The 13,845-nt window shown below is 33.6% G+C and overlaps 1 protein-coding gene across 15 annotated transcripts in view; it reads left to right on the plus strand.

The window, feature by feature from the left end:
* Positions 1 to 13,845, plus strand: part of LOC130900687 (telomerase-binding protein EST1A) — an 87,036-nt gene that overhangs the window by 54,564 nt on the left and 18,627 nt on the right. For all 15 annotated transcript variants that reach the window (XR_009060203.1, XR_009060204.1, XR_009060210.1 and 12 more), the window contains 2 exons: positions 254 to 528; positions 1,210 to 1,380. Coding sequence is in view for 2 of the 15 variants with exons in the window: in XM_057811460.1 (XP_057667443.1) it covers positions 254 to 528; positions 1,210 to 1,380 (446 nt within the window). In the remaining 13 variants the exon portion in view is untranslated. The remainder of the gene's footprint in view (positions 1 to 253; positions 529 to 1,209; positions 1,381 to 13,845) is intronic.

The following is a 13,845-nucleotide window of genomic DNA, read 5'->3' on the forward strand; positions in this document are numbered from 1 at the left end:
ATAGGAAAACAAAGGCAATAAATCAAATGATGATACTGGCACACAACAGGAAAATATAGAAGAACTGGATCAGAAATACGATTCCGACGCTGTAGAGAGGGCAAAAGGAAAAATCGGAAGAAGAAGAAAAAAGAAATGATCGTAATGAAAAGTGAAAGTTCTTTCATGGCAAATGTCTTGTCTTCAAATCTGAATTTTATTCCAACGTTGAAATCCTCTTTAAAAAATTTTCATAACGTACATTTTATTTCAGGTTACGAACCGGTACGTCTTCCAGAGGATAGCGTCTTGTGCGGTTTCACTCCTCTGCTATACACTTCCGACGATACAATTTACGCGTCTAAAGACGTCGATATCGAGGCCGCTCATTTCACTCATCGACTCAACAAACTCCTTTTCTTCGGAACCGTCTATCTTTGCGGCATAGATCCACCGGTACTGAAATTGGAGATCGAGGACGACGTCCGGGATTACGTTTCGGTTGTTTGTACCAGCAACAGCAGAGATTCGCCACCGAACACGGAATTGGTGAGTGATAATTGAATGTGTCCTTCATATTCACGCAACAAACGATTTCTTAAGATATACTCTGTGATACTGGAAGTGTTAATGATTGTTAATGATTTTATTTAGAGTATACTACAAAAAACAAAAGTTGCAAATCTTTTTATTGGCAACAACTTTGCTATTTTACTTTCTGTTCATAAGACTTGTAGTTCGAGGTAAAGCGTTGTCTTCTCTAAGATTCTTTATACTCTTTCCAGCAACAGAATATTGGGTATTTATTCTTCTTTTAACCTTTTTTTGCACTCTTTCCGATCCTTTGCAACTTCATTCGTCTACTGTATTGTTTTCCCTTGTCTCTCCACTTCCTGCACCACGTCTTCCTTTCTTTCGTTTCTTATATCTTTTTACTTCTGTTACTTTTCCAATCAGTCTTTGTGGTGTCTCTTAATACTCCCATATATTTTTACTGTTTTGTTTTCTATTAGTTACTGTTCCTCATTTATTATCCTAATTATCCTTACATGTTTTTTCCAATGGGTTCCTTCTTATTTCTATTTTTATTTTCACTTTTTACCATTTTCGAATTCTTCAGCTGTGTCCTACTAGATCAAGGGCTTTGTCCAGTTTCAACATCTTTATCATTTTGGTGTCACCTTCACTTGTTTATTGAAGCGTTTGGAAGTGACTCACATTTTTTTTCAGAGACAAAATAACGAGGTACTTTTGGAGAGCTTCAGTGACGATAATGGAGATGAAAGACTTGAAGAAAAAATCACCAGTGGTGTTTCTACAGAAATTCGGGATCTTTTAACGAGAAAAGGCGAACTTGAGAAACGAAGAAAGAGCCAGGAACTTCATCTAGAACGCGTCAAGGTGAGTGCGATATATTTTATAGGTTGTCGAACGCTTTTTCTTGGAACATAATATCTATTTAGAGAACTAAAAATTAGTGACAACGTATTTATCTCGGAAGATACGAGGAATGTCCCAGATGGCTTGATCTAAAGATGACGGTAGTTTCAAAAATTCTGCTATATTAAAAAGTACACAAACTTTTTCAGTGAATTGGTCATCGTTATGTAATACAATACTTTTATTTAAAAGGCATTAGCCCAACCAATAAAAAAGCTGAACTAAATTCTACTCAGGGTGACGCTGCTTCTTCGTTATCAACAGTAAAATATTGGATAGCTAAGTTTGGACGAGACCGTACGACTTGGGAAGGCCAAGAGCACAGTGGTCCACCAAATGAAGTGACGACTCTAGAAATGTTGAAGAAAATCCAAAAAGCGGTACTGGATGATTGTCGATTGGAAATGCGCGAGCTATCAAACGTACTAGGCGCTTCAAAAAGTGTGGTACACGGTTGATCATAATGGAACAAAAGCGTCGCGAAGATGTTTCCATCGAGTGTTTGGCAATATTTTACAGATTTTCACAACCATGGATGAAACGTGGGTCCGTAATTTCACACCCAAAACCAAATAACAATCAAAACAACGAATTAAAAAGGAAGAACCGATTCCAAAGAAGGCAAAGACTACTCAATCTGCAAGCGTCGGTTTTTTGGAATGCGTGTTGGAATGGTTTGGAATGTTTATGGATTATCTTGAAAAAGGAAAAACTATCAAGTTCATAATCGGCGAGCCCAAAAATTCTCGAATGCGAAGCTTCAGACCGATGACTTGAATCTTTTTGTTTTGGTCAGCTTTAAAGATTTGTCCTTAAAGTGCGCATTTAACCAATGAGTAAATGGCTAATTATTCTACCCTATCTACAAAACGCCTCAGATTTGCTGTGGATTTTCTCAAAGGGCTGTGTTGTAGTTTTATGGTGGGAACACCCAGTTGGTGAGAATCATTTGACCTTAGAGATTTTCCATCTCATCTGAGACATCCTGTAGCATCATTTGACGATCTTTTGGGGTTAGTTTTCCCATAAATAGGAGATGTAGACAAAGCGGTGAGGCTTATAGTGACCTGCACTTCAATTATAAACTTTTACAGGTCAACATACAAGACAAAACTACGATACGAACTGAAGTAGTGGATTGTACTAAAAAAAAATAAAGTATACTTTGGGTTTGTTAAACGTCGCATGTAAAATGAGAAACGACGACGCGCCAACTAACTCTTTTCACACGTGGTCGTGTAGAATGACCAATTCAAACGATCGCGTTCTTTTCGCACGTGTAGAACGGCCCTAACGGTTTCAGCAATTACGACTTAAATAATTCATATATTTTTTTCCGAATTGAAAATTCCTTGAACTAGCTGCGGAATTCTCGGTAGTGAAACAATTTTTTCGACGCTAAAAATAGTGATACGATTGACGAAAAAGAATCGAACGACGAGTCGAATACAAATTACTCGGAATAAAATTCTGTGTCGCGGTCTTGAACTTGAACTGGTTTCGTGTGCAGGTGATCTGCTCCGTTTGCCAAACTCGTTACTGCATTTTATGCGTTATTTGTCGTTTACAATTTTTCGATACGCGATGCCGGTTCAAATTTTAATAATATAAATTCGCGGGCCACAAAAATTTTTTTATAATAAAGTCCAAGTGTTCGAAAGCTTCAAGCTAAAATATAATTAAACGTGATTCATTTTAAAACTTACTTATCCCGGCAACCCCAACGGTTATTATTTGTCGGGTCCACCCTATTAATACTTAATAATTTTTTTCGACGCATTCAAGGTAAATTGAGACCCAAGTTTGGAAACAAAAATTTTAACACTATTTTGGTTTAATAAAAAATATGAAAATCTGAAATTCCTCGATTTGTCTTGAATTTTTTTTCCGAAGAATATGGTATTTTTTTTGGAAAATATAAACAAAAAAGAACAATTTGAAAATAAAAATTAATGAATATCATGATTGGAATAATTTTTACAAATTAAAAAAAAAATGATTTAATTAGTGTATACAAAAAAATTTTTCTTGTTAATAAAAGTGATAATACGATTAATGGTGAACATTTATTTTTTTCCATTGAACAAAAAAATGATTAAAGTTTGATTTACCTCAACGTTTTATTTCTTAGACCTTTTCATATACAGGGTGTTTCTTAATTCATACGAAAAAATTCAGGAGGTGATCAAATTAAGATGGGTCTTTGCTATAACAACATTTTCACGGCTCACCCCTTTCCGAGATATCACCTTTAAAAGGTGAAGACTAAAACTGAGTTTTTATTTTTTTTTTCTAAAATTTCAGTAATGCTAGAAACTTCTGTAATTTCGTAATTTTCATGCACTCGCAAAGGACTAATCAGGGTTATTTTTTTAATAGGTATTCCTGTTACTTTAAACGAGGGCGAAATTAGCAACCCTTACTCAATTATACATCAAAACTTTCTTTTAAGATAAAGTTTCAAATCCTTATTTAGTTAAATATATTTTTTATTCTTTAATTTTTCTCCCAAAACCAATTTGTTATGATTCGTATTACATTTTATTTTTTTTTTATTTTTCACTCGATTTATTAAAAAAATTATAAATTGTAGTGTTTAGTTTTTTTCTCTGCAGTTATTGGTTTTCGAAAAAAATTTAAGAATAAAAAATGTTTTTTAATAAAAAAAGGATTTTAAGTTATAATTTTATTTCATAAAACCTCATCTTGAAAAAAAATTTTGATATGAAAGAAAATAAGGGCTGCTAATTTCTCCTCCGTATGATATAATAGGAATATTAAAAAAATACCTATAGGTAGTCCTTTGCGAGTGAACGAAAATTACAGAATTTCAAGTTTCTAGTTTTGCTGAAATTTAAGGAAAAAAATCTCAACTTTAGTTACCACCTATTAAGGGCAATATCTCGGATACGAGCAATCACCTCCTGAATTTGGTCGTATGAATTTAGAAACATCCTTTATGTTTCGTGATAATTGTAGATCTCCTTTAATTGATTTTGGTTTAAACACATAAAATTTTGATTTTTCGACCAATTTCGGTCTTTATCGGTCGAAACGTCAACTTTTAATCTGTTTTTAAACGAAATTGCGCCTAAAAATTAAAAAAAAATTTATTGGAAATATCAATTTTTCTACTTTCGTATATACCCGGTTTAGAATTGTGCTAATAAAACGCTAATTTGGCGTTTTCGAAGTGTCACAATCCATTCATCCAGATCCCAGATATCGTAAATTCGGTTTTATCCATAATTGCATGGGATTTATGAATAACGCGAAACGGCAGTTTTTCTTCATCATAAAAACATATCACTGGAAAATTTCTTTTTTCTTTTTATGTCAATTAAGACCAAACTTAACCAAAGCTGTAGTGGAACATAACCTAATCGAAGCTAAAGTAAACTTGGGTTTATTTTTTCCAGCGGGAAAATCTCTTTGGCGGAATTCCCTATTCAAGCTACTCTTATATTTAGTTGTATTGAATTAATTTTCGCGGGAGAAGGTTTAATGGTGGGAAAATTGAGTATAAAACAGGTATTAGGTTTCGATTTACGTCCAGTCTCTGAAGACGATAACTTGGTTATCGAAACGCTCATGGCAGACAGTGTAATTGTGAGTATTGGTATAGTGCTATAAATAAATAGTGTGTTCAGTATGAATATCTTGTCTTCCGGTTCCAGAAATTCCAACTTAGTTTTAGACTTTGTTGAAAAATAAAAATGATTATGTCTGAAAATTTCCAAATAACATTCTTGATTATTAAAAAAAATCAAGCCTTAAATCAATTACTGAAATGCAAACAGTATTTTCTGGTTTCATAGGCACTGTGGGCAGTAAAATATTTCCTAGAAGACGATTACATAAGTATTCGAAAGCTCGGAAAATATATTAAAGTTAGTCCACTTTGGTGTTTCATTACTACGTTGCCAATAAGAAACCGCTCTTTTCATGATTTTTGGTCACGAATTAAATTTCTGAACGCAACCATAATATTTGACATTTGAGAACCAACTAATATGTCGATCGATATTTCGATGAATAACGTCGTTGAGGTAACAATCATTAAAGGAAATACCAAAGAGAGGATGCTTTAATCCCGCGTATACCGATGATTTCAACGGACTTACCATTCGATTTTAAACGTTCACAATTTCCGATACGTCTGGCCTTTGCGATGACCATAAATAAATCGCAAGGCACGTCGTTGGAAGTTTGCGGAATCAACTATAGTTTATCAGAAAGCTTTAAATTGATTAACAGACTATCATAACTGTGAGGGTCTGTCAATATCAAATTGAAACCTTATAAATATCAAGTATTTCATAAAAATTGTAAATAAGCAAAATCATGTGTAATTAATTGAAAATAATAATAAAACTTCCGAGCATTTTTTTGTTTTAAGTTTATTTTATAGAAAAGTTTAAGTCTTTGATTTATCGATTGAAGCAGTACGAAATCTGCCGGGTCAACTAGTATAGAATACAAAATTGGATGGAAGTTAATGTGAATCAAAACGAAAATTCAACGCACAATTAGCAACATAGATTGTTAAGTATGCAAAAGAGTATCTCAGATTTACCGAATCGAATTTATTCTCACAAAATTTGCAATTTAACCTCGTACAAGTAAATCGTGTATGTCACACGTGATCTGTTCACGTTCGAAAAATGTTGCAGGCGTCGTAGGTCTCGGTCTGTCTCGTCCACTTGACATTCGCGATGTTGGTGAAAGAGGGCAGGGACATTTAGTACAGGCGATTCAAAGAACTATTACCTATAGAATAAATAATTTGTTTTATGTTATTTTCATTTTGTGTTTTACAATTTTATTTATTAATATTTTGAACTATCAAAAAATGATTAAATATCGAGGTATTATTAAGGATTGGTACGAGTTTTTTGAGATACGAAGCTCTAAAGTATATAAATTATATGCCAAAAATAAAGTTTGTCAAAGATGTTATAGAAAAATTCTTCATGGATTAGCGAAAATTATATATAACAATTTAAAACCAATATTTTGTAAAATATGAACGAAATTAGTTCATAATTTAATACACTACGTTTTTAAAATGGAAATTATGCTAAACTGAGAATATTTTAACTCAAATTCTCTTTTTTTGTGATCGGTTTAGGTAGTAGACGAATTTTTTTTTAAATGTCGCGATCAGTTGTAAAATGTTTCGAAAAGTTTGTACTAACTATGAAAACAAAGAAAGTAAACGGTTGAAAAGACTTTACAAAGATTTTACAATTTATCTTTGACCTTAAACGAAGTTAATAAAGGGTTGTCTTCTAAGTTTTTGCAATAAAGTAATTTGAATTTGCGAGAACGAAAAAAACTACAATCACAAACATCGAAAAAATAATGCCCCGTTTTAAGAATAATAAATAAATCAGCCGGTACTTGCAAGTTTTAACTTGTTGTAAACACCGACGAAATATAAAGTAAACAAATAACGGACACATTATTTTCGGTTTGTAAGACAACGTTTCGACCTTCGCTTGACAATATGAAAGTGTTTGATTTCGAGATTTACTAAATGAATTATCGGGTGGGCAAAGACTTTTGGCTAGTAGTGTATATCCTCTTCAGATTCATTTACGTTAAATAGAAATAAAAAAAAATATACTTTCATAATTTAGCTCAAAAATGGGTTGTAGAGGGCGTCGCGGATCAAAAATATCGTTTTTTGTTATTTCTTTGTTACTTCCTACTTCAAAATGTATTTATGCAATAACAAAATGATAAATAAATTATATATTTGCATGATTTAGTTTAAATATGGATTCTAGAGACCGTTGCAGACCAAAAAGTTTCCCAAATTGTTATTTTTGGTTAAATTTTTGTGCCTATAGTCGACGATAAATAAATTAAAAACCGTTATTGAGTATTCGACGAAATAACGAACTACTATTCGCTAATGAAAAGTCACGTTTTGATTTATACTGAATCGAAAGTAAATTTGACGTTTATCTACTTGACTATATGCAACGCAAGGATCACCAGAATTCCAGGACGGGCCGTTCACGAACCGCCGACGACGTCGTCTCCATCTCTATCGTGATATATCACGTCTCAGTGCCGTGGGAAAGCGTGGGTGTGCGTGCGATCACTTCCTAGTTTCACCTCGTCGAAGAGATGTCGACCGATTCTAAGTAGGCGCTTAGATACAGACATTTTCAATTGTTAGTCGATACAAAATCTTTTCGTATTTGTTTCGTACATACATTTTTACTTATTCGAATATAATTAGGTTTATTGTTTTTTATGTATTATCAGCAAAAACTAACCTGGATTAATTCGATATGAGATGGGTAGTGCCGTGAAATTAACGATCCAAAAGTTTTATAATCATTCCCCAAAACCGTTTGATGGATATTTCTTAACTCACCCTGTTAAAGGGTTGTATTATTTTTCCATTTACAATTGCAGAAGTTTGAAAGAGGCATCCATCAAAGTATTTAAATATCTTCAAAACTCGGATCATTAGGACAGAACTAGAAGTCAGATTACCATATTTTTTACAAATAGAAACCATTATTTGTTTTTATCAATTCATACATCGTTGAAAAGCTTACTCTGTTGTCTATTTTTCAACATAATCTCCACTTTTTCGAAACACTTTTGAAGACGGTGCTCCAACTTTTGTATTCCAAAGTTAAAAAAGTCTCCCGCCAATCCGTTGAATTAGCATTTACCACTCAATTTTTTATTTAGCTTGCGGAAAAGGTTATAATCGCTGGTGGCTAAGTCCAGGCCATACTGGGAATGGGGCATAACAGCTCCTGGATTTTACGTGTAATCGAGCGTTGTCTTGAATAAGTATGTCAGTTGCCAGGGACCATAACTTCATTGCGTAGAAAAACCGGAGGAGACTCGAACTCTAACTTGGCTGGAATGGCGATCGAAACTTCCACCAAACACTTAGCGACGTAGCGAATCATGGAAGTGCAGATTTGAGGGTGGGGGACTGTCGGATTTGGCCTAGAAACTTTCCTCTGTGCTGTTGCTCATTGGGGATCATACATTTGGTGTAAATCTCGTATATAATGGCATATGAGGTAGCAATTCATTAATTCTGGCCATTGCAATAACGAATATGTGAGTTGGTGCATTGTCTGGATGAAACAAGCCAAATACGATCGTTTTTGCTTGGTACATTCGCTGGAACGTTGCAAAAGTTCGGATAATACTCGCCGTTGATAGTTTTTCCTTTATCAATATAGTCAATGAAAATTATCCCACTCGCATCCCAAAAAACCGACGCCATGACCTTGCCTGCAAATGGAACGATGTTTCCATTTTTTCTAGCCGGTCCTTCCTTTTCAGTCCTTTGTTTTGATTGTTCTTTTGTTTCGAGTGTGAAGTGATGGACCCATGATAATGAAACTTCGCAAAAATTCGGCTTTATATCTGTGAAACATTGCCAAACGCGACGTTGTTTTTGTTCCATTGTGAGCAAACGCGGGACCCATCTCATATCCAAATGTTCAGTTAATATGCAAGGTACCGCACTTTCAGTCGACGATCATCCGGTACCTCTTTTACCAATTGACTGAATTGATTGAAAACGTTCATTATTGATGGCTGCCAAACAAATACTAAACACAACGTGGAGTCTTCAAACTTGAAACATATGTTGTATAGATTGTGTACTTTTTAATGCAAGCAACTCCCGCCATCTCTAGGTCGGGCCAGGTACTTCTGGGACCATTCTCGTAGGGAGAAAAATGGACGGCGGGCCTAATCACAGGGTACTTGAACCTCGGCAGCTGAGCCGGATTCTTGGTTCTATCAAATAGAGGAAACACATCCTGCAATAATTATTTGTTAATACATGATGATGTTGACCAAGTTGAAGAACGATTTTCTATTTTTGAAGTGTTTCCATGTGCGAGTAATGCAAAAGAAATATCGGGATAATGAGGCTAGGATATGCCTCCCCATTCGATACAATGTTTCCAAATCTTTTGGTGTTTCATTTGGAGGTAGTCTAAGAAGGATTGTTTGCATACTTCAACAATGTAATATATATCGAAGACATTAACTACAAAACCGTCAAAGAACTACCCAACCACCATGTTTGTCAAATTAACTTCCTCAAACAAATAATTGTTTGTTTGTAATTTTACATAGATGTGTTTAGAATCATTCTCCAGAACAATTAGTACTAAACTTACCTGTACAATGTCATTATTATTTTGTATAGTTCCATCTTTCTATGATAGAAAATAAGAAGATTCAATTCTGTATTTCCCCAATTTTTCAATTAGAAGTATTATCTGCAGCACTAGGTGTTCATTTTTCATTGGTATATCATTGTCGTCTGCTGTATGGAAATTTACTCAACACCAAGTTGATATTTTGCAACAACATCTAACATTGCATTTAAATGGACCAGAGCAAAAGGGTTAAACTCGTGTCGACTTCATCGAATTCAAGGGTTGGGAAACAGTGATATAGACTACAGCTACCTCAGGGTTGTCACCATTAGGGAAAAAAATCGGGATGATCGGGCATCCATCATAGACGATCGGAGTTTGTTTCAATCAAAATTTAACCCTGAGACAGTCTAAGGAAAATTTTGTGTTTTTATTTGTATTTATTTTATATAATTATTTTTTCCATACGTATTTCATGTTGTTACGAGCCGCCTTTAATAATTCTACATAATTTTTGTATTTATCTGAACAAGACATCTGTATGTTCAAAGAAATTTGCAATTCTGCTTTTATCAAGTCCCGACTCGGGACGCGGGACAGTGTCTTCGAAATCGGGACTGTGCCGGCAAAATCGGTACGGGTGGCAAATCTGAGCTACCTGCAATTGTAAATAGAAGAAATATTTCCCTTTCATTTAGTTTTGAGAAGCATTATCCTTATTTTAGAATCTTTTAAAAATTAATGTACATATTTGTGAACCACCTTGTTTATAGCAAACCGTATATCGTGCATCGTATTTTTAATGCAAAACCCGTAAGACCAAGACCACGAAATTTACGAGGTCAAGAATAACATCACACTAGGAAGTTGATGCAATCCGAATTATTGATGATACCTGAAGGTAACAGCTGTAAATACGCGAGACTTTCCCGACTCTATTTCAATCTTTCGTACACATAACAACGAGAATTTGTTCGCGGTTTATGGAATCGAGGTTAGGTTAAGTGTCTGGTTGTTAATTAATTATAAACTTATACTATAACATTGTTATCGTATACAGGGTGTTCCGTGACTTGATGAAACATAAATATTTTGATTCTTTGAGGGTACGAATTCATAGCAACGTGATCCATTCGATGGCCTTTATACTGTTCTGTACAAGTATTCAATCCATTTATAAAGCAAAATCAAAAATTATTTTTAAATATATTTTCTAAATTATACATTCGAATATTATGAATTTCCAATGGATGATTCGGTATGTCCATGTAGTATGTTTCGAGGTATAAATAATTCTACACTACAATCTAAAGCCCAGGGGCGGCTCGTATCCAATGGGTAACTAGCCGTAAATTTTACATTAACAACTTGTACAATTGAAACAGCGAGAAAAATTTTTCATCCGCTTATAGAGGCTGTTATCTACAAGGAATTCCAGGACTTGATGCAAAATATTCGGGAGCGAGTAGATGACGTGAAAATCTCCTCTCTTTTTTGAGTTATAGGCTTCTGAAGTTGCAAAATCAAAACTTATTTTAAAGTATATTTTCTAAAATATGCATTCGAATATTATGAATTTCCAATGGATGATTCGGTATGTCCATGTAGTATGTTTCGAGGTATAAATAATTCTACACTACAATCTAAAGCCCAGGGGCGGCTCGTGCCCGATGGGTAACAAGCCGTAAATTTTACAGTAACAATCTGTACAATTCAAACCGTTCGCAATAAAAAGACATTCTGAAGAAAATGATCGTAAATTGTAATTATTTATTGAAAATACTCACAGGAGGTATCAAAACACAATCAAACATTTCTATTTGAACTGAATACTGTCGAACATCGGAAAATACATAAGGAAAAATTGTAGAAAAATTTAGTTGGTTAGGTGGGTTCAAGGTGGGTACCTTGCACTTGTACACACTTCCGGAGCCTATGGAAGAGCATTCCAAGATTCTGCATTATAGCATCACAATCGAGTTATATTCTATCGATAAATTTTTTTCCGTTGTTGCATATACGAAACTTTCAAGATATCCTCAAAAAAATGGATCCATTGTATTTCATTTCGGCCCCAGTTAAAGTATATAAATAACTGGTACTCAGATGGGGTGAATAATTAATATTAAATTGGACGCCATCAGCTTTTTAACAATGTTAACAGTTAATAAAAAAGGAGGAAAAGCTGAAAACTGCGTATCTAGAAGAGCATAACGAATAAAAACAGTTATAAATTAGAAAAACTCGGATTTATTTATATATTAAAGATGGAAATCTGTGATGGTTGCAGCCCTCAACTGGATTCCCAGATGTTGGGGTGAGTTGAATTCGTAGTCTGGTGGTTGGAAACTACCAACCTGGCAGCTGTAGAACTGCGAGAAAAAATAAAATGATGAAGGAAACGGGAAATTACGAATTAAGGAACGAGTAGGTAGAATAGATCTGAATAAAAAGGAGCTTATGCTCCCAATATATAAAAAAGTGAATTAATATTTTTTAAAATATAACCAAACTGGTTGTATTCTATTCATTATGTTCCTCAAATAAATAGAAAATAGGAATTTATATGAAAACTTTCATACAAAATTTGCTTCAAACAAAAGGAATCCATAGAAAATTTTATGAGGACAATAAAAAAAAAACAAGAAAAAACTTACTAGCTAATATAAAGAATAAAATCACCATAAATGTATTAAAATTTATTTGATTTAAAATGTAGATAGGTAGAGGGCGATTCAGCGTATATTTCGAAATTTTATTGAATTTATCGAACGAAGTAGGGGCTCGATAACAACTTAATTTCTTCAAAAACTCGAATGTTAGAATAAATAAATCCGAAGTGACTACTATGTCATAATACGTGAACAAAGGAATACCTATTCAAAATGTTTGAATGCCGAATGGTTTGTTCCATTCTATTAGCGATTTGTGACCTATTTGAAAATACATCTGATAAATGATACGTTTCACAAAATTTAAGTTTTTTCCCTATACCTATACCTATATTTTTCAAATATTAAATGATTGCGGACAACATTCTGAACAACCTTCAGTTTTTATCAAATGGTGAACAGATTCTCACGTTTCAAAGGAAAAACCGTCAAATGAAAGATCTGTTACATAAAAATTACGATATTTTCAAAAAAGGGCTAATTTTCTTTTTAGCAAATTCTATATATTATGCTCTTTTATTTAAACAAAAAATTAAAACTTGACTAACTTTGTATCTCTACAAAAAGTTTACTATTTATTGTTTTTTCTTTATATTTACACACTTAGACACTGTTTGTACAAATGTACTGGAATGTACATTCCAATGACAAAAAAATGAAAAAAAATGGACGTTTCAGGTATATTCTATTGCACCCCGTTACAGACCCAACATCCCTTTTAGATAATTAGCAAGTTTTGCGTCATAACTAAACACAATTTGGACTTTTGGCCAGGTTTTCAGTGCATCGTTGCAGTGTATTAATCCATTGCTCTAAACGACGTGTTGTAAGTTGCTTTGACGATGGGGTTCTAGGTCCACCCAGTGGGTGGTTATAATTATGCCAAATAAAACGGGTTTCTTATTCACTTAAAAACCACCTAACCATGTTTCCAATTTATGGTAGTTATTTCAGGAAAACCCCGTATTATTTGCAGATATAATAACCGGTATGAATTTCTCTTTTCATACTAGTAAAAATACGCCAGAGCGGCATCCCTTTCATGCAGAATGTAATAAACCAAGTGACATTGTGTTGGTGTGTTCTAAGAATAATATAGGTGGAACAACTCTTTGATATTCTGTTCAAAACCTATCGCTATTATATTCAAAGCATACATCGTCACATATCTATGATTTTTTCGAAAAAAAAAAAAATTCATATGCCGCTCTAAAGATCGGTTGTTGACTACCAAACGACGTATAAGAAATTCTACGATATTCCTTGATGGAAATTCTGCTGAAATGGATCTCTGATTACTATATGTGAGGTTTAATAAATATCGTATATTTGAAAATAACACCATACAGGAATAAATTGAAAAAAAGTCTTTCTTTTTACTACATTGGTTGATAATTCGTTTTTTATTTGATCAGAAATAATTCTGGTCGTAGTACATGACTTACTATTCCAGATATTGATCTTCTATCTACATTAAAATATCAGATAACACATCGCTCAATAAGAAAAACACATTTTTTGCCTAAAATCAGTTTCATTTCTTAATGTAATCTCCTCCAAGAGTAATACAATCATTCTAATGTTTCTCCAAC

The sequence above is a fragment of the Diorhabda carinulata genome, chromosome X (genome assembly GCF_026250575.1).
Source record: "Diorhabda carinulata isolate Delta chromosome X, icDioCari1.1, whole genome shotgun sequence".
In the NCBI taxonomy this organism is placed as follows: Eukaryota; Metazoa; Arthropoda; class Insecta; order Coleoptera; family Chrysomelidae; genus Diorhabda; species Diorhabda carinulata.